General features: G+C 31.3%; 3 protein-coding genes across 6 annotated transcripts in view; all 3 read left to right on the top strand.

Annotated features, from left to right (window-relative positions):
- Nucleotides 1-33: 33 nt before the first annotated feature.
- Nucleotides 34-21,636, top strand: part of LOC125821377 (peptidyl serine alpha-galactosyltransferase) — a 241,598-nt gene continuing 219,995 nt past the window's right edge. The window contains exons 1-8 of one of the 2 annotated variants that reach the window (XR_007442592.1): nt 34-542; nt 3,194-3,364; nt 3,886-4,129; nt 4,233-4,433; nt 5,324-5,856; nt 6,135-6,299; nt 6,468-6,711; nt 6,858-7,762. Coding sequence is in view for 1 of the 2 variants with exons in the window: in XM_049500788.1 (XP_049356745.1) it covers nt 232-542; nt 3,194-3,364; nt 3,886-4,129; nt 4,233-4,433; nt 5,324-5,856; nt 6,135-6,299; nt 6,468-6,711; nt 6,858-7,688 (2,700 nt within the window). In the remaining variant the exon portion in view is untranslated. Of the gene's footprint in view, nt 543-3,193; nt 3,365-3,885; nt 4,130-4,232; nt 4,434-5,323; nt 5,857-6,134; nt 6,300-6,467; nt 6,712-6,857; nt 7,767-21,636 lie in introns of those variants that run through there. The other variant, XM_049500788.1, reaches the window with a different exon arrangement.
- LOC125821404 (transcription factor MYB3-like) lies at nt 13,066-14,781 on the top strand. The gene is made up of 3 exons (XM_049500823.1): nt 13,066-13,278; nt 13,617-13,746; nt 14,320-14,781. The coding sequence occupies exons 1-3, from the start codon at nt 13,146-13,148 to the stop codon at nt 14,591-14,593; spliced, it is 537 nt and encodes a 178-aa protein (XP_049356780.1). The 5' UTR covers nt 13,066-13,145; the 3' UTR covers nt 14,594-14,781.
- On the top strand, nt 18,446-21,097 carry LOC125821406 (myb-related protein Hv1-like). 3 transcript variants are annotated; one of them, XM_049500825.1, is made up of 3 exons: nt 18,446-18,530; nt 20,544-20,631; nt 20,851-21,097. In XM_049500825.1, the coding sequence occupies exons 1-3, from the start codon at nt 18,446-18,448 to the stop codon at nt 21,065-21,067; spliced, it is 390 nt and encodes a 129-aa protein (XP_049356782.1). In that variant the 3' UTR covers nt 21,068-21,097. The 3 variants fall into 3 exon arrangements, with proteins under 3 accessions (XP_049356782.1, XP_049356784.1, XP_049356783.1); XM_049500827.1 differs by lacking the exon at nt 18,446-18,530 and adding an exon at nt 19,386-19,629; XM_049500826.1 differs by lacking the exon at nt 18,446-18,530 and adding an exon at nt 20,264-20,327.

Raw genomic sequence — 21,636 nt, 5'->3', positions numbered from 1 at the left:
TTTTTATTTTTTTTTGTTAATTTTCCATTTCCATTTTCAGTTCACAAAAATTACAGATCACACTTGTTTACATTATTGAATTAATATACTCCTTAATCATCCACGATCTTTAGATCATACAGCATCAAGACAAAAATTTTAATAAAAAAATGATTCAAGAAACCTTTGACTTTCTACCAAAATCATGAAATTGAGATCAATACAGAGATACCCATTTGAGTTTTGGTGTTTATGATGGAGAAAAAAGCAATCTTGGTGTTTTTGGTGCTGACATTGAGTTTAATCAATGGTCAAGAACCAGAAAAGATTGATACCCAAAAGGCTCCATGGAGGATCCACACTTTGTTTTCTGTAGAGTGTCAGAATTACTTCGATTGGCAAACGGTTGGACTTATGCATAGTTACAGGAAGGCTCAGCAACCTGGGCCTATTACAAGATTGTTGAGCTGTACTGAAGATGAGAGGAAGGGTTATAGAGGGATGGAGTTGGCTCCTACTTTTGAGGTTCCTTCTATGAGTAGACATCCTAAAACTAGTGACTGGTAAATTCTTGAGCTTTAATTATTTGTGGGGTTTTTGAGTGTTTCTGTGGATGCATGTGGTGTGGATGGTGAAATGCTAAATTTGGTTTTTTATTGTTGTGATTTTGATGGCTTTTGAGGTATTAAGAAGATGAAAGATAGATACTTTTCGGGTTTTTTTGTGGATGCATGAGTTGTTGATTGTAAAATGCTGAATTGGGTTTTTGATTCTTGTGATTATGATGGCTTTGAGCTATTAGGAAGATGAAAAATTGATACTTGTAGGTTTTTTGTGGATGCATGAGTTGTTGATGATAAAATGCTGAATTGGGTTTTTGATTCTTGTGATTATGTTGGCTTTGAGCTATTAGGAAGATGAAAAATTGATACTTTTCGGGTTTTTTGTGGATGCATGAGTTGTTGATGATGAAATGGTGAATTGGGTTTTTGGTTCTTGTGATTTTGATGGCTTTGAGCTATTAAGAAGATGAAAAGTTGATACTTTTAAGTTTTTTTGGGGGGATGCATGAGTTGTTGATGATAAAATGATGAATTGTGTTTTTGATTCTTGTGATTATGATGGCTTTGAGCTATTAAGAAGATGAAAAATTGATACTTGTCGGGCTTTTTTTTGTGGATGCATGACTTGTTGATGATAAAATGCTGAATTGGGTTTTTGATTCTTGTGATTTTGATGGCTTTGAGCTACTAAGAAGATGAAAAATTGATACTTTTCGGGTTTTTTGTGGATGCAAGAGTTGTTGATGATGAAATGCTGAATTGGGTCTTTGATTCTTGTGATTATGATGGCTTTGAGCTATTAAGAAGATAAAAAATTGATACTTCTCGGGTTTTTTGTGGATGCATGAGTTGTTGATGATAAAATGTTGAATTGGATTTTTGATTCTTGTGATTTTGATGGCTTTGAGCAATTAAGATTGAGAAAAAAAATGATATTTTGTTTTGTTTTTTCCAAGAGGTCGGCTTTGCCTAGTGTGTTTGGTGATAAAAATGCTGGATTGGGTTTTTGATTCTTGTGACTTTGATGGTTTTGAACTGTTAAGATGATGAACAGATGATATATTGTTGTTTTTCCAACTGAGATGTCAGCTCTGTTTACGCGTTTGTGTGATTGCCACCATTATTTGGTTTTTGTGTTAAATTCTATGTATGTATTCAATGCTGCATTGGTTCTGATTGTTGTGGATTTTGGGGCTTCAAATAATTTAGACTATGAACACATCGAGTTATGATGTTTTTTCCAATGAAGAAGATCAGCTTTGTTTAGTGTTGTGTGATTGTCAGCTTTATTTGGTTTTTGCCTTCGATTTTATGTGTTTATTGCCAAACTGGGTTTTTTATTTTATTTTTTCCTTCACCTTTCTATGTTGGCTTCAATGTTGAATTGGATTTTCAATTCTTTTGGCATTTGGCTTTGAACAGTTAAGAATATGAAGAAATGAAATTATGTTGTTTTTCCAGAAAAGGTAACATCTTTGTTTGTGTTTGTGTCGTTGCACCCTTTATTTGGTTTTTGCCCTCAATTTTACATGTTTGATTCAATGCTGACCTTGATGTTGGCTTCAATGTTGAATTGGATTTTCAATTCTTTTGGCATTTGGCTTTGAACAGTTAAGAATATGAAGAAAAAAAATTATGTTGTTTTTCCAGAAAAGGTAACATCTTTGTTTGTGTTTGTGTCGTTGCACCCTTTATTTGGTTTTTGCCCTCAATTTTACATGTTTGATTCAATGCTGACCTTGATGGCTTTAAACATTTAAAAATGATGATAGATAAATATATGTTGTTTTCGACGAAGGTGTCGGAGTGGACTTATAAAATGTTGTGTGATTGATCTTTCTTTATTTTCCTTCTACTTTTGGATATGCAATTGTGTACAGAAATTAGTGTTGATTGTTGTTATGGTGGTTTTGAAATATCAAGAATTTAATGATATAAACAGTTCAAAGGCGATTGAGATATCACGATAATAGAAAGATTGGATTTCGTCCCGATTATTAATTTTGAATTGGATATCCTTGAGTTCTATGTTAACTGCTCCAGTATTGATGATTGATAAAGATAAAATTTGATTAATTGACGTTTGTTTTACTTGGAGAAGGAGAAAGGAAGAATACTTGGTAATTGCATTACCATTAGATTGGTGAGATTATTTGCTCTTATATTGCATCTTCTGGTCTTTGTTTGCTCAACGTGTCACTCTTTTTTACTGTCTTGCTAACTGCTTTGATTGTTCGCTTCTAGCTTTATTGGTTTCATGGGTCAGTTCTTCTCCTCTACTTTACTTCAGTAGAATTTTGCCATACTCTCATTTTCTTCTACTGGAAGATGTTATTCAGTATTTGAGTTGGACATATTCAACTATAGAATTAGTCTTATATTTGCACAAATAACTATCGGTGGATCGTCCTTGGCAACACGAACCATTTTGCCAGTGTGTTATTCACAACATTTCAACCTGTTTTTCCTTCCTAGAAAATAAATAAATGCAATTTATGATTTTCCTTGATATCTTTGTCGATTCTCTTTGTTTCTTTTTATGTCATAATCTTCCTCTTATCTGATTTGGAAGAACTTGTGTTGCTTAAAGGCAACAGTAAAAGATTGTAATGCCGATCAGAGAAGATAATACTGTTCTATTTGTTCTGCAGGTATCCTGCAATTAACAAACCAGCTGGAGTTGTTCACTGGCTTAAATACAGCAAAGAGGCAGAAAATGTTGATTGGGTTGTCATATTGGACGCAGACATGATCATTCGAGGTCCGATTGTACCATGGGAGATTGGGGCAGAGAAAGGAAGGCCTGTTTCTGCGTATTATGGGTAAAACCAAATTCTCATTTTACCCATTTTTAGTTTCACTATTTTAGTAAGATCTTGAGGTGGAAGCAAACAAATTTCTTGATGGAAACAAAGATAATTTGCAATCATGCCTTACAAATATGTAACTTAACGGTTATCCAGGAAACATCTATGTTTCTCAAAATATGTCTAGAAAACATCTTAGATTTTTGGGCATCGACTGTAAAGATCTACATAACCAAAGTGAATTAGAAAAGAAATAATCCCTTGCACTTCCTCTATAGATTAGTATCAGCTCATCAACTCTTGTTGCACTTGGCACGTGAAGTAGATTTTTGATTCAAGGAAAGCCATAAACATCAAAGAATTAAAAACACACCTAGAAGATGTTTGTATGACGACTATTTTTGGTGTTTTCTTGACAACCTGCAGCATCCCTCAGTAAAATTTCACGATCCTTAATTATATAAAACTTCTTGTCAGATTGATTGTTCACCGTAATTGAGGACTTGTTGATTCCAAAGAGTTTATTTCATAATTAGGTATTTAATTGGATGCGATAATATTCTTGCAAAGCTGCATACAAAGCATCCTGAACTTTGTGACAAGGTTGGTGGGCTATTAGCCATGCATATAGATGATCTTCGAGCTTTGGCACCCCTATGGCTTTCAAAGACTGAAGAAGTACGGGAAGACAGAGCTCACTGGCCAACCAACTATACTGGTGATATCTACGGAACAGGGTGGATCAGTGAGATGTATGGATATTCATTTGGTGCTGCCGAGGTAAGTTGTTTCATTGGTTCATCTTTATTTTGCAGATATGTGTTGCTGCTTTTTTAATGTTTTATTAAGATTATATATGTATCCTATATGTTTGATTTGTCAGGTAGGACTCCGGCATAAGATCAACGATAACTTGATGATATACCCTGGCTATACTCCACGAGAGGGTGTTGAACCTATTCTTATGCATTATGGCTTACCTTTTAATGTTGGAAACTGGTCATTCAGTAAACTAGACCATCATGAAGATGACATTGTCTATGATTGCAGCCGGCTCTTCCCTGAACCTCCTTATCCCCGAGAGGTAAAATTTTGTGTGCACCATTAAAATAGATCATTTGTCTATGCACATTATAAATTTATTTTTGTTTCTTACCAGCATGGCTTCCATTTTGTGAATTACTCAGCTGAATATGCTCTGAAGGAAACAATTCAATCTCAATTGATACTAAAACTTGTTAAATGACAAATTCATATATACAGCAAGTGCAGGTGGTTGGGGTGAGTGATAGAGTATGTTTAATCTTGTTGCCTTCTACGGGTGATGCTTCGACCACCACGTTATGAAGTAAATTAGGCTGACTTGAGCTGATATAAGCTATGCTATATGTTAAATCTTTCATATACTAAGACACTTGCTGTTTTAAATTTCTTATTAGTCTTTTGTATTCATAATCTCTGACTGAAAGTAACATGTATTATCAGCAATGGAGTAACAAATTCATCAGTAGTTTAATACCCTATATTTCTTTTGCAGGTTGAATCTATTTTTTGTCTCTCTCATTTGCTTAGAGCAGTGCATTTTAATTCAGTTCTTTCTATCAAATACGTGGCCATTTAGAAAGTCAATGAGCAAGCAAGCAATGCTATGCTGGCTCACTAATGTGGTGAACTATGACCACTTCCTCATAGACATAATAGTATGAGTTTTAAAAGCTGGAGGTAAAAACACTTGACCAGTTGAAAAGCTTCCGTGTTGGAGCTTTTGAAATATAAATCTAGTGATCTAAGTTTAATAGTTTTAGAATATGACGTTAATGGTTTTACTTCATTGTACGGTCATCCATGCATGGTAATGATTCCTTCTGCAGTTAGTCACTAGGAGTTATTTGGATCATTCATTCTGCGAGATAACTTGCATTCTTTTTTCTTGTAACGTTCATTAGAATCTCTGAGATTGTTTGCTTCTTGCAGATAACACAGATGGAATCTGATCATCACAAAAGGAGGGCATTGTTTCTGAATATCGAGTGCATTAATACCATGAATGAGGGCCTTTTATTACAGCATGCTGCCTTTAAATGCCCTAAGCCAAAGTGGTCAAAGTATCTTAGTTTCCTAAAGAGTAAAACATTCGCTGAACTAAGTCGGCCAAAACGTTTGACTGCCCAAAGTCGACAGATGATGGAGGTTGAAATTCATAAAGAAGTTGATAATGAGCCTGAAAAGCCACACCCAAAAGTTGAGGTTAAAATTCATAAAGAAGTTGATAATGAGCCTGAAAAGCCACACCCAAAAATCCATACCATTTTCTCTACAGAATGCTCGTCTTACTTTGATTGGCAAACAGTGGGGCTTGTCCACAGTTTTTACAAGAGTGGTCAGCCAGGGAACATCACAAGGCTTCTAAGCTGTACCGATGAAGATTTAAAGCAATACAAAGGCCATGATCTAGCTCCCACCCACTATGTACCGTCCATGAGCCGACATCCATTAACTGGAGATTGGTAATTTATTGTTTCCTAGTTTTTTTCTTTCTTGTCAATACATATGGGCTATGGCCTTTTGATCAGAGACATCTTTCACTTTCGGCGACTTTTTAGAAGGAAATGAAACAGAGTAGTCAGAGCAGTGGAGGGAGCATATAAAATAATAAATGAAACATTTGTCACTCACCTCAACTATCTCTCCCCCTTCTTAATAAAATAAAATAAGAAAAACTAAGCCCTAAGGTCAATGTAGAAATTTTTGACGTCAAGCCGGATCTAGTTTTTGCTTATTTCAGGTATCCAGCAATCAACAAACCGGCTGCAGTTCTTCATTGGATGAATCATGTGAAAACGGATGCTGAGTACATTGTGATTCTTGATGCTGACATGATCATGAGAGGACCAATAACACCATGGGAATTCAATGCAGGCCGCAGCCGACCTGCTTCAACTCCTTATGAGTAAGGGTTATAAGTTTGTGATCTTTAATTTCATTCTGTTGGAGGATTGCATGGTTTGTTACAAATTTACAATTGTTTGGCGAATCAGTTTGTGCCTTGTATTCTTGCATGAATTCACATTGCATAGATTTTTACCAGTCTACTACTTTTGTTCCTATATTGAATCAGCTACCTTATCGGCTGTGACAACATACTGGCAAAGCTCCACACTCGCCATCCTGAAGCTTGTGACAAGGTTGGGGGAGTAATCATTATGCATGTAGATGATCTACGGAAATTTGCGCTGCAGTGGCTGCACAAAACCATGGAGGTCCGACTTGATAGATCTCATTGGTCCAAGAACATAACAGGAGATATCTATGAATCTGGATGGATTAGTGAGATGTATGGTTACTCATTTGGTGCTGCAGAGGTACTTTTCTAGGCTTATTATCAAAAAATAGTTCTCTTAATCAGTTTATATAATGAAATGTTGTTATAACGAGGTTTGGATGTAGCTACTGAGTGCTGTACTCCCTAATCGTCAATCTGTTTAATCTGAATTTTAATGTTGTGCAGTTGAATCTGCGGCATGTCATAAGTGACGAGATTCTGATATACCCAGGATATGTTCCTAAGCCCGGTGTTAATTATAGAGTCTTCCACTATGGCTTGGAATATAGGGTTGGTAACTGGAGTTTTGACAAAGCAAACTGGAGACACGCCGACGTGGTTAACAAATGTTGGGCTAAGTTTCCTGATCCTCCTGATCCATCATCACTTGATCAAACTGACAACAATTCCCTACAGCGCGACTTGCTTAGCATAGAATGTGCAACAACGTTGAATGAAGCTCTTCGGTTACACCACGAGAGGAGAAAATGTCCAGATCCTAACACTATTTCCACGCCCAAACGTGAAAGAGTAAATCAGGACAGAGTCGATGAAACTAGAACCAATGCTGAAACTAGAACCCGTGCTGAAACTAGAACCGATGCTGAAACTAGAACCAGTGCTGAAACTAGAACCGATGCTGAAACTAGAACCAATGCTGAAACTAGAACCAATGCTGAAGCTAGAATGGCTGTTGAAACTACAACTTCAACGAAGTTTGGAAACGTTGACGACATTCAGGCCTTGAGGCACGATGAAATGCCCAAAAATAGTTCTCAGGAATCCTCCCAAGTTGAAACGTCAAACGGAACATTCACTTCCATGAGATTTTGGATCATGGTTTTGTGGGCAGTGTCAATCTTCGGCTTCTTAGGTGTCATGTCCGTCATGCTTAGAGGGCGTAAGGGATTGAAAAAAAGAGTTAAAGGTTACAAGTCTAAGAGAAGAACTACATATTCCGGTTTCTGGGATACAAATGGACAGGACAGACATCTACGCAACGCTGAAACAGCATAGAAAGCTCTGTTCTTGGCACAACTTCAAAGTTCTTTGCACATCAAACATGGTCATTCGCGCCAAGGTCCCTGTAAGTTCCATTATTTTAGCAGAGACGGAAAAAAGACGTTTCTTTTAATCGAGTTAGTATATAGTTCTATGCTGCTGGATAGAATGGAAGATGTTTTTCTATGTTCTGTTTGATTAAATCAATTTCACATGAAGCTGTTAGTCTACAATTGCCTAAATAGGACTATGGCTAGGGAAAAAAAACATAATGTTAGTACAAGTTCAGAAATAGAGTTTTTTTTTTTTTTTTTTTTTCAGAAAAAGAAGGTAGTAAAGTTGCTTTTTTGTTTAAAATAATTACAATTTTTTTCTTGTATTGTAATTTTCTGTTGGTGTAAGTTTTATAAGTATAATAAGTTTCATTTCAAGTTTGTGTTGTTTCACAAGTAATGAGGCTTATCATAGTAGTTACGCTCAGACCTTTCTGTAACAGTCATCTTCTATAACATTTAAGTTTATTTTGGAATCGTGTGTTCATGTTATGTTATATTATATGTTCTTGATAACAATATGTTATCATATTATTAAATTGAAATCAAATTTTGCTCATTATCTTATTTTTCATTGCATAAAGATATCATATATATATATATATATACTTTTTTTAAAAATATTTTTTATTTATTTTTTATTTTTTTCATAATAAAAAATGGGTTAGACTAATTGGTGGGCAGGCGCTTCACGTGAAAGATGGGTGGAGGAAAGTAAGAAAAAAGAAGCAAAAAGTAAATATCTCAAGTATTGAACCAACCTTTCTTGCTCCACCCCCACTCCACCCCACGCCCACCCCACTATTTCATATTAGAGATGGAGGGTTTATTCATAATTTTGAGAATGTCATCACACTCGTGTTAGGTCCTCCAAAATTTATTATTTTTAGAGGACCAGAAATGTATGTGTCGATATAAACTACATAATTAGACATATTTTACTATCATATATACTATTATTACCTATACTTTTAACAATTTCATATTATATATTGAGGAAGATACACTTAGATACATGTAGTTTTGCTACTGGATACACTAAAACAGGGAGAGAGGCCAACGAGATTTGTTACTTATTTCAGATACATGTGAATCATACTAGATACATGTATTTGTATGTATCTAGTGTGATTTCACATGTATTTTGGGATACCAGATACATAAGAGAGCAGCGAGCAAGATGGGAGGGAGGCGATCGATATTTGTTATGTATCCCAAATATATGCAAATCCACTTAGATATCGTGTATCTAGAATACATTACACTTAATTTTGACCCCATGTAACCTGAAATACATAAATCTGGTAAGATTTGTAGTATTGCAAACTGAAGTATATTCAAATGATAAACTCCTAAACTGGTGAAATTTATGTAAGTTTCCCAATATTAAAGAATCCGTGCAACGTAGTAAAAAACTATTACTATATTTTTTTGTATAATAGTTTCCATTTGAATAGCCTAGAAATGACATTGTACAACGTTGCTACCAATTACTATGGTTATAACTTGTAACAATAAAAACGCATCAATCCTTATTAGTTGGATCAGTTATATTAATCCTCATCAATTTAAATTTATATCACGTTTTAATGATACATATATTATGAAAATTTATGATGAATTAACTACTTAACATTGGTTGTCAATCTATTGTAATTCTTTTTTTTTTAAATACAAATTTTAGATCGACAATATAATAAAAGCTCATGAAAGACAAAATGTGTGACTATATATATATATATATATATATTCTCCAACATTCATCATGAAAAATTTGCATTTATAAATCATTAAAGGAGGTTAAAATTTGCATATTTTTTCTTGTTTTATTTTGCTTTTTTGGAGATGAAACTGTATTTAGCAAAATGTACAGTAGTACTTTCTGTACGAGTTAGGTCTAGTAAATTTAAGATAACAACATATAGAGAACCAAACAGAGAAGGACTAGCGATAAATACTAGAGGCAGATTCAAAATTTTAAATTTATGCATGAATTTAATTGAACTATAATTCTTTTCTTTATCGTGTTCGGGAGACAGGATTTTTTTAAATCAAAACTACAACGTTTAAGTTAAAACTATTGTATTCTGCAAAACCCATAACTTCTATTATGGCTCCACACTTGTAGATAACGAGTCATTTGTGACCTTATTATAATAATAAGTAGAAAGTAGAGTATTAACATATTTTTATAAGTTTTATTTCATGAATCGTCACTCAAATTTTAACTTTATTCTACTAAAATTGCCCCACCTGGCATAATGTTATTGGCTCTTCAAGATTCTTCCCACGTGACAACATGATAGGTACGGAGAATTCATAAGGGCAACTTCACGTGAAGGGGCATTAAACATATTTTGTTTGGTTCAACATTAAAACAAAATATAACGACTATACACATATATTTTGGATGCATTAATATTTGGAAAAATTACGTGACACACAATAAGTCAATGTCCTATATTCATTCAAATGGTGATAGTTTTAAATATATACCATATAAGAATAATTTAAACTTATATAGTAGATACACATAGATATATTTATTATTCACGTAGGTAAAGTTAGACAAAAATATTATATAATACAAATATACTTATATTAAGTACTTGAATACAATATATTTCACTATTTTTATATATGCAAATACAATATATTTTACTATAGAAATATTGTATATGTGCAAATATAAAGTAAACAATTACAACTATTTACAAAAAAAGGTTTTTTTTTTTTGTATTATTAACCCTCATTTATTTTAGTCTATATATGCCAAACGCTATTTTAGTTATATATATGATTCATTTTAGTAAGGGGGGTCAATAAATAATAATATAGAGATTTTTATTTTAAAAATAAAATAAGAAATTATATTCATTCTAGTACTTGTCCCACATATGAAATATCATTGGCTTATAAGAAATCTGCACCATTTATTTGTTGTTGGGACAGGTGTCGCAATTTCAACAGCCCATACGAGGAAATTGAGGGATCAACTACTGGATCCAGTAGTTGGAATAAAATAAAAACGAAATATTAATTGGAATGATATGGAGTTTTCGAACTATGAGTATGAGGGGCAACTTCACGTGAAGGGGCTTTTTAACATTTGTTGCACATTAAAAGCAGACATGGCACTATGCTAGATGATAATTACCTTCTTATGTCCTTTCATATTCTGATATTGATTGATCTTATTGATAATTTTGTACTATATACTATAAAAACTTGATAAAAATAATCTTATAATTAGTACTTAATTATAACCTAAAATATCACGCCCATAGTAATTAGTACCACAAATCAACTAACAATGTGGCACTTAAAATTAAGTGGAATACAATGATTCCACTAAGGTCTTTCTAGATGATTTGAGACCTAATTATTTGTAATTGCAAGTGTATATTTACTATATCTATTTCGTATTTTGCTTTTCGAGAGTCAAATAACTTAAGACAATAATTATATCCACCTAAAGGCTAAAAGTTTACTTGAATGATGAATCAAGATAAAGTTAAAGATAATATGACATAGAAAATGATAGTAATATATATGGTGAAGTTAGAATATTCGCTAAGAGAATTTAAAATAATAAGAAATAGATATACTATACAGAGCATTAAGGGAACGGTATCCACTATCCAATACCATATATATAAATCGGAAAAGGGTCAAAATTGCCTCCGAACTATATGAAATAGACCATTTATACCCTTCGTTACATTTTGGGATAAAAAATGCCCCTGCTGTTATCCTAAGAGACCACAAATACCCTCAAGAGTTAACACCCCAAATTTTTGTTGACGTGGCAAGCTACGTGGGACTAATCCTTCCACCTAAGCGTTGCCAACTAGGATTCACTACCAAAGAACTAGACCTTTAGCGGCAACAACAGTCGCCACAAAAGCCCAGAAAATCGTCACTAAAAGTTTTTAACATTAAATTCTAATTTTGTGTTTTTTTCTTCATTGTTTTTGAAAAACCAATATGATATCGATTAAGTAGGAGTTTGAAGACACTATATGTTTTATTTTTATGTCATATGTAAATGTATAAAATGTACAATGATGCATTATATATATATAGTAGCAGATTTGAATCGAGAAGTAATTTTAATTATTTTTCGTAATAATATTGGATGTTTTTAATATGGATATTGCAAGTTATTTATTTTAGAAAATTAGGTCGCAATCAAAAATTAATTATCATATTTTTTTGTTGAAAAAATAGGTTTTACTAGCGAATGGTTGTTGGAGCCTTAGTCGCCACTAAAAATCACTCATAACCTTTAGTGGCAATATTTTGGGATTTTGTGGTGACTTTGTCGCCACTAAAAGTCAAGTTCTTTTGTAGTGAATCTTAGTTGGCAATGCTTAGGTGGAGGGATTAGTCCCATGTGGCTTGCCACGTCACTAAAAAATTGGGGTGTTAACTCTTGAGGGCATTTGTGGTCTCCTGGGATAACTGCGGGGGTATTTTTGATCCCAAAATGTAATGGAGGGTATAAGTGGTCTATTTCGCATAGTTCAAGGGCAATTTTGACCCTTTTCCGTATATAAATATATATAAAAATAGTTTTAATTTATATATAATATATTTTTTTAATAAAGAAGGTTCGAAATTGACCCTTTATGCCCTTAGCTTTACCCTTGTTAACACACATTATATACATTAAAATTCTTGTTGAATAATGTTGGTGATCACACATGCAAAAACCTACCACATTCAAGAGTGTGGTGTAATGATCGATGAGTGTTGGGAAGATCATGTGGTCGCACATCCACATCCAAACAAAGGTAAACGAAAAATATATAAAGTGTTTTTTTCTCTATCTGTCTAAACTTTGATGAGCTGCATTATTAAGGGAGATATATAACAAATATTTGATAAAATAACTGAAGTGCGTACAAATTAATTGGCTAAGTCACGTTGTATTCATGCTAGTGGGAAATAACAGATACATGTAATTGTTGGTGGATTGCACCACTTATTTTTATGCTAGTGAAAGATAATATATTTGACCAAACCCTAACAAGCCATAGACACTAACAAACCTATTACTATATGTCATTCATTTCTATAAATAGCTAGACCACAATACTTGTCATTTTATAAAATGGGACAGAGGGACTAGGGAGTACTAGTATTTTCCAAATTTGGAATTGGGAAAGTTGGGAATTATCACACCTTGCATGCATGCATAGACCAAACCACCAGTCCAACTTCCAAGTTCCAAAGTCAACACTTTTATTTGTTATAAAAGCACACTCTATCCACTTCCAAAATACAACCACCTTATCTATTTTTCTTTCTCCACATTCAAATCTTTCTAGTATATATCTACTTCACATAGTCTGATCCATCCAAAAAATAAAATAAAATATTAAACTATAGAATATAATATCAAATATATAGAATTATGAGAAAGCCTTGTTGTGATAACAAAGAAGAAATGCATAAAGGAGCTTGGTCTAAACAAGAAGATCAAAAACTCATTGATTATATCACTAAACATGGTGAAGGTTGCTGGAGAGATTTACCTAAAGCTGCTGGTAAGTAATATATATGTCCACCATTTATTTATTTAGATGTCGAGGTAAGATAAGTCCCTGAAAAGTCTAGGGTTGCACCCAACTCCATCTTGATTGACATCTTGCTCTCGAGGGAGTGGGGTCCTAGATTGAACTACTCATTATTGTGTTGTCCTTTGGTGAGGATCAAATCATTGTTAAAAAAAATCCGTTCTGTGAGTTCAACTGAACCTATTGGTTTCTATTTGAACTATGCATACATATGCAAAAGAAATTGAGATGTATGTATATTAAGCTCACACTCGTTATGAATTTATCTATATACTGACTTTAAATTCTGAATTTATCTTTGATTATAGGTTTGCTTCGTTGTGGAAAAAGTTGTAGGCTAAGATGGATGAATTATCTTAATCCAAATCTAAAAAGAGGAAATTTTTCTGAAGATGAAGATGATCTAATCATCAAGCTTCATGCTCTCCTTGGCAATAGGTAACTTTTCCACTATTTATCCCTTAAAAGGAAATTCTAGATTTGTTTGCTTTGAAAAATATAAACTATTAACATAAATCGGAATTAGGTATGAGATTCATTTCTAATTAGGTTATAGCTAATAAATTTTTGATAATTTATGATCAATTCATTGTTAAATAGAATTAATGACGAATTTATACTGTTTAATACATGACATAAGTTGTCTATCGCTAATTTATGTTTTTTGACTAGTGGACTGATTTTTATTATTTAGACAAGTACTTTTTGAACGATTGACAATAACAATAATAAGTTTCACTAAAGATGCTTGCTCATTACTATTGTGATATCAATTTATATGATATTATTCTACTCGCTCATCGAGGAGATTATGAAAAAAAAATCTTTGGAATTTGTGATATCTTAAACAAGTCATGTGTGATAATACCATTTTTATGCCTATAAAATGTGAAGTTTAAATTAAACATTTTAAAAAGATAATAAAAGAGTGTCACGTAAAATGAAATTTAAGGGAGTTTCAGGTAGCTAGTGTTTGTTATTTTTTTTTTAAAATTGACATTTATTTTTCAGGTGGTCGCTAATAGCAGGAAGATTGCCAGGAAGAACCGATAATGAAGTGAAGAATTATTGGAATTCTCATTTGAGAAGAAAACTTATAAAAATGGGAATTGATCCAAAAAATCATAGGTTATCTCATTATCTTCACATAAAAAGACTTGAATTTCTCCAAGAAAATAACACAAGATCAGAAAATGATGGAGTAATATTTGATGCTGCAAGTTCTTGTGCTAATAAAGATCAACAAATTACAAGTTCATTGCTTGATCTCAATTCACTTCCATAGATAAGATCGAAGACGTTCTCGATCATCTCCTTTGAGAGTTAATTAATAATATGTACTATGGTTGATTTGGAAATCATCGTTATGAACTCTACGTATTTTATAAGAAACTTTTTAGAGAAAAGTACAATGTATGGTTGTTATTGGTCTAGTATTCATGTTTTGTTATTGTAACATTTACTTATCAATTTTAAGTACTAGAATTTATGAGTTGAACATTATGAACGAGTTTGGAATGTTATTATAAATAAATAAAAAACAATGTTATTATGGTGACACAACTCGCCACAGAAAGTTATCAAAATATCACCACTAATAACCTGTCGTGGCGATCCATGGGTTGTTGTTTATACTAAGTGGCTGATACTTTTCTGTGGCAACAACACAAGTTGTCACCAAAGGTTTAGCTTTTGTGGCGATTAATGCCGCCACAAAAACGTAAAATATTTGAAAAAAGTGAACAATTATTTTATTTTTAATCCAATTATTTAATTACAATTACAATACTTTTCACTTTTCAAATAGACAAATAATTTCTTTTTCATTTTTTTCAACACAAGTTCCCATATTATTCTTCCTTGGGAAATTGAACTTACAACCTTAAGTTTGGAAGTGAAGGGTGCTTACCATTTGATCAACTCTGTTATCTCTCATTTTTATTTTGTTTTTAACTTCATTCACTTTTTTTGAATTTAATTTCTATAGAAATAATATATTATACGGTCATTTATACACATAATACATGAAATTTACTACCCACAATTCATTCAAATATAAATTATATTTGATGTCTGTCAATATTTGGCAAGAGTTTGCAAGACAATTTTTTTTCAATATAAACCCCATTTTGTATTCATCCATATCTAAATGGCTGAAAGTCAATCTTTCTTTTTATTTTACATTCAATAAATCAAAGATGTACATAAGTGTGTTTGGTATGAGGAAAAATATTTATCTATTTTTTTTCATTTTTGTGGGTTTATATGTTCGTGTATACAGTGACGTATGCAAAATTTTTAGTAATCAGTATCGATATTTATAAAAAGCAAGTTAAAAATTTAACTATCATATTTATAAATTAATTAATTAAATCATTGACTCTTAAATTAGTTTTAAGCTAAAGGAGGTCTTGGGTTCAAGACTACTACTTAACTACACTTTTCTAGTATGAGTAACTTATTTAGTATAAATGAGTAACATATTGATTGAGGATAGAGCCCGCGAAGCCTAACAACAAAACCAGACGGAGAACCAACACGCCATCAAATAATTACTGTCAAATAGTGTCATTTTATTACACATAAACCTTATACATAGTAAAAACAATTGACGAAGGGTTGTCGCTTGACACCTCTTCGCCTAACGTGGGTCCGCCCTGCATGTATATGCATATTTAAGTTTCACTTCTATCTTATTTTCTATTGTCTATATAGGTAAATGAGTTTTAATTGTCATTTAATAAAATATTATTATCTAATATTTACTTATCCTATAAATAGATAATTTTTAAAATTATAATAAAGTCTACTACTATTTTATTAATTAAATTTTGTATTACATGGTTGAAACATTTAGTACAAATAATGGACCAAACATATTAGTAATAAAACTTTGAACTTACGTCCTAAATCTTTATATAAACAACAGAATTATTAGAGACTACTAAGTTGCCACAAATCCTCTTTAGTGGCGATGAAATTACCGTCAAAAAACCTTTTATAGCGACAATTTTTTTGTTGCAGCCAATTAATTTCCAGACATATTTTAGTAGGATCGCCGCTAAAACTATACATTTTGTGCCAACATTTATTTATCGCCACTGATTTATCTCATTTTGTGGCGATAAGATAAGTTGCTGCGAAAAGTTGTCAAAGAACTCTAATTTCTGGTAGTAGATATATTGATCCGCACTTGGAGAGCTATAATTTATGTTTTTAAGAGACCATTGCTTGAAATGAAAATAAATTGTTCCCAAGTACACTTTGAATTTTCATATGGTAATTAAGTTAATTACATTATGTTGGTTATAAATTTTTAAACATTTTTGAGAAAATAGGTTTTTGGTGAAGTTTGAGTTGAAGTTTTGACATGTGTTTGATCATAGTTTTTTGGCATATTTCACCTTTTTAAAAAAGAAATAAAGAAGAAAGACATTAAACATGATTATACCTATAAAATCTAAAAACTATTAAAAATACCTACAATTGACATAAAATTGTCTTTTTTTAATAATAAACTAGCTAATACATTATTCAAAAATTATAATACAATATTTGAATAAAAATTACTAATAACACAATGACCCGCTATTACAATTCATCATATTATAATTAGTTACGAAGATGTAATGATGAAAAAAATAGTAAATTATAATATTAATTATAGTCAGTGGTTATTCTTTAATATAATCTGACACTGATCTCTTCATGTCGAGCATAGATTTTCAAATAAAATAACCAAAAAGATGAAACAAACATTTTTTACTCCTGTCGATTAGGTGGATAAAATTATAGTTGGAGCCATAATTAATGACTTTTTCTATAAAATATAAAAGTGATAAATTTTATGGCCAATAAATTTTGCCAAAATTTTAAAAGGTGGATAAGTTCTCTTAGTATATGTGGCAAAATGGTACTGTGTTTCTTGGTGAGAGCAACTTGTCTATATAATAAAAAATATCAGTCTACATTAATTTTGCACCGTTATTTTGTGGATATTAGGAGACAACCTAGCCAACCTAAATTTATATATCACGATATGTCACATCAAGCAATTTCTTGGGCTATTCATAAATAATAATAATAATAATAATAATAATAATAATAGAAAATATTATCCCAAAAATATTTATATATAATCTAAACAAACATTATAGAAATGAAAACATACGCAAGGGTGTATAAAATTAGCATCAATATGATATATAGCGAGCAATAAATTGTAAAACAATGAAAAAGTAATGTCCACCCTCTTGGAATTTATTTAGAGGTTAGGTTTCATATAATTTTGTACGTTTGTCTTATTTTTTGATTAATTAACGTACGAGGTAAGAATCATACCTAACCCTAACAAAATGGGTAATCAAATGATAAAAAAAAAAAAAAAAAAACTTCGTTGGGCAATATGAAGCAATATATAATTTTATTAAATACAATTAGTTTTCTAGTGATTCATGATTTTCAATCACCTTTTAATTTCATTATAATAATTAATAACTTTATGAAAAAAATTTCTCTTTTCATTTTCCCCTTTTTCGAATTAATGTTTGTTTCATTATTATTATATATCTCATGTACAACATTTTTCTTTAATAAGGAGGTTGCGTACGTGGCCCACGTGATGTGGGAATATTAATTAAATAGGACAAAAATTACATAGATATATGCAAACATAACCCAACAAATAGTGAACAAAATTTTGTTTCTCAATTTCATCATCCCAAATATACGTGTGCATTATACCTTTCTTTGGGAAAAAAGGAAATAAATAAGCATATGATTCAAGTGGAGTTTGATAAATCTGAATTCGCACATTATAAGGTTCATTTTTAGAGATTTTAGATCTTTTTTCATTCTCTAAACTTGAATCTGAAATTTTTGATTAAGAATAGAGAAATCAGAGATTCTCTATCCATGTCGGTATGAGTACATACACACTAGCTTCAAAATGGTAGTATGTTTTACCAAATTGACATATATGGGTAAAACCTTTACCCATACCAAACCAAATAATTAGTTTAAATTTAACATATCTAACTTGATTTGATGTAAAAATCGAGTATATATACATTATATATAAAAGAAATGAGAAAATACTCCACCATACATTCTATAAATAAGGCCACTTACCCCCACAATGGCATGTCTTTCTTGTCTATTCCAAATTTACACTATTTGTCCCATTTTACTTTATTGGGCTAGACCAGAAAAATCTCTTCATGGTAAGAATATATGTTATTATCTTCTTTGTATCACATATATATCTATGATATGATTTTTTTAAAAAAATTATATGTATTTTAATATTGTATCTGTATTTTTTTTTATAATCTTTCAATTATTAATGTGAGATTATATATTAGTAAGCCTTTACAATCTCTCTTTAGAATTAAGTTTTATGTGATCCATGGATCAATTTTTGAGATTCATTGTTGTCATTCACATAATTAAGGATTCTTGTGCATATGCATATTCAAGCAACCTTTAGTATCAAAATTGTAGTAAATTGAGCATTGCATTATCATTGTGCTATTTTCACACTCGTTTGGTTAAGTCATTAATTATGATATTGATTGTTGGGGTTAACTAGTCTAGTGATACTCTTAATATAGTGTTATATTATTCACCTTGATCTAAGAGTTAGGTTACACCGCTTGATTTTTTTCCATCTATCGAAGGCAGTCAACGTGTTAGCTATTCTTCCCCATTAGACTTGTCAATTCTTTACTCTTTTTCCTTCTCTCTTCCGGTTCTCTCTCCCTCTACTTTATTTGATAGGGACGGAGAATACCACTCTATCAATAACAAGAAAAAAATAGCAATTTTATTTTAAATGGTTTGAGCTTGAAAGCAACTTGTTCTTTGTCGATAGATGAGAACAGGCTGCTATTAACCAAATTCATATCAATTTTTTTTAATAGGCAGCATCACAACATTAGGAGTAGTCCTACACCTTCTATGTATAGCTTCCTAATCTTCTCAACGTACTATCAATATGAGTTTTGTTAGTACACACAACTTTTATATATATATTTGACACATTTTTCTTTTGAGTTTATGAAAACTCAAGTGAATCTCTCACAACCACTTATTTAAAAAGATAATTTCAACTCTTTACCTATATCTCACGCATATAATAATATCTTTTAAAATTTCTTGAATTCCGTACACAATCAATCAAACACCTCATATAAAATGAGACACAAAGAGACTATTTCTTTAAAGTATCTACAAGAAAAATAGTCACTAAAGAAAAAATGAGCAAGTCTTGCTATGATCCTAACAAGGATAAAATACAAGAAGCTTGGTCTAAAGATGATAGTAAGTACATTTATATTTTGTTTTAAACTGTAATTGTATAGCACCAATAATGTTAATACATTTGAGACTTTTTAATTAACTAATTATATTTTTTTCTTGTTTTAACTCTTTTTCCTTCTCTCTTCCGGTTCTCTCCTCCTCTACTTTATTTGACAGGAACGGAGAATACCACTTTATCAATAACAAAAAAAAATAGCAAGTTTGTTTTAAATGGTTTGAGCTTGAAAGTAACTTGTTCTCTGTCGATAGATGAGAACAGATTGCTATTAACAAAATTCATATCAATCTTTTTTAATAGGCAGCAGCACAACATTAGGAGTAGTCCTACACCTTATATGTATAGCTTCCTAATCTTCTCAACATACTATCAATATGAGTTTTGTTAGTACACACAACTTTTATATATATATTTGACACATTTTTCTTTTGAGTTTATGAAAACTCAAGTGAATCTCTCACAACCACTTATTTAAAAGGATAATTTCAACTCTTTACCTATATCTCACGCATATAATAATACCTTTTAAAATTTCTTTAATTCCGTACACAATCAATCAAACACCTCATATAAAATGAGACACAAAGAGACTATTTCTTTAAAGTATCTACAAGAAAAATAGTCACTAAAGAAAAAATGAACAAGTCTTGTTATGATCTTAACAAGGATAAAATACAAGAAGCTTGGTCTAAAGATGATAGTAAGTACATTTATATTTTGTTTTAAACTGTAATTGTGTAGCACCAATAATGTTAATACATCTGACACTTTTTAATTAACTAATTATGTTTTTTTCTTGTTTTAATATTTATCATACAGAAGATGAGATTATCCATCATAGTTATAATTTCAACATTATAATTTTATTTTGAACCAAATAACCGCGCAATTTAATATATTTATTTTGTGTTTATAGGTATGGCTAATTGTTGCTCTAAAAGGACAATTTTTTCTAAGGAAGAAGATGATCTTATCATCAGGTTTCATGCTCTCCTTGGTGACAGGTTTATATAGCCAACTCGGACTTATATAATATAATTGATTAATAAATTTACTTAATTTTTTCATGTACCATATTGATTTATTGATCGGTCATGTCCAGGTTTACAAGTTTTGAATTTAATATAAGTTCATATTTTTTGAAAATTAGTTAGACTCTATTTCCATCTATTGTATAAAAATAATAATAATAACAATAATTTCTTAATTTTTTCAAATTTCAGGTGGTCACTTATAGCAGAAAGATTACCCGAGCATAGTACTATTGAAGTGAAGAATTATTGGAACTCCCATTTAAAACTAAAACTTACAAAAATGGGAATCGATCCAATGAATTATCGTATACAAGAGTATGTTCATAAGAAAAATCTCGAATTTTTTTCATCAAGAAATAAAGGATTCGATGTAGAAATTTCTGATGCTGAAAGTTCTTCTGCATAATAATATATCATTTATTTTAATTTTAGTTTATGATGTTGAAAGTTCTTTTACACAATAATATGTACCATCTTATTTATCGTTTTATTTATTTATTTTGACATTCACATCATCTTTCACCATCTAATTAATTAAGATCATGATAAAACAAATTAATTTAGTGTAAAATATCGAGTGTGTGTAAGGAATAATTTTAATAAAATAAAAAATATCGCACAGTAAGTAGTGTAATAATCTAATAGGAGAAAGTACTTCTCATCAGTTTGCTTAACAACTCAACTCTGTGTGTGTGGGGTGGGTGGTGGTGGTGGGGGGAACCAACTCAACTACGCGTTAAGTAGAATTTGTGATATTATTATTTATTTACACCACTCGCAAAAATGGTGGGATAGTTAAAATTGCTTGACATTAACTAGGTATCTCATTTCGAATTATCCTTTAAGAATATATAGGAATTTTCTTGGTTAGGACTAAGGATTTGTTTCCTCCCTTTGTGAATCTACTCAATATCCATTTGAATTAATAATATAGTGGATTACAAATATTGAATGATTAAACCGAATAAATAAAAT

This window comes from Solanum verrucosum, unplaced genomic scaffold, assembly GCF_900185275.1.
Source record: "Solanum verrucosum unplaced genomic scaffold, falcon-dt-bn FXZP01000217.1, whole genome shotgun sequence".
In the NCBI taxonomy this organism is placed as follows: Eukaryota; Viridiplantae; Streptophyta; class Magnoliopsida; order Solanales; family Solanaceae; genus Solanum; species Solanum verrucosum.
This window is presented reverse-complemented; position numbering and strand designations above follow the sequence as displayed.

Excerpts from the sequence above, each read along its gene's own strand:
- LOC125821404 (XM_049500823.1), top strand. The coding sequence starts at position 13,146 with ATGAGAAAGCCTTGTTGTGATAACAAAGAAGAAATGCATAAAGGAGCT. Across the intron at positions 13,279-13,616 it reads AGATTTACCTAAAGCTGCTG|GTTTGCTTCGTTGTGGAAAA; the intron begins GTAAGTAATATA and ends CTTTGATTATAG. Across the intron at positions 13,747-14,319 it reads CATGCTCTCCTTGGCAATAG|GTGGTCGCTAATAGCAGGAA; the intron begins GTAACTTTTCCA and ends TTTATTTTTCAG.
- LOC125821406 (XM_049500825.1), top strand. The coding sequence starts at position 18,446 with ATGGCATGTCTTTCTTGTCTATTCCAAATTTACACTATTTGTCCCATT. Across the intron at positions 18,531-20,543 it reads ACCAGAAAAATCTCTTCATG|GTATGGCTAATTGTTGCTCT; the intron begins GTAAGAATATAT and ends TTGTGTTTATAG. Across the intron at positions 20,632-20,850 it reads CATGCTCTCCTTGGTGACAG|GTGGTCACTTATAGCAGAAA; the intron begins GTTTATATAGCC and ends TTCAAATTTCAG.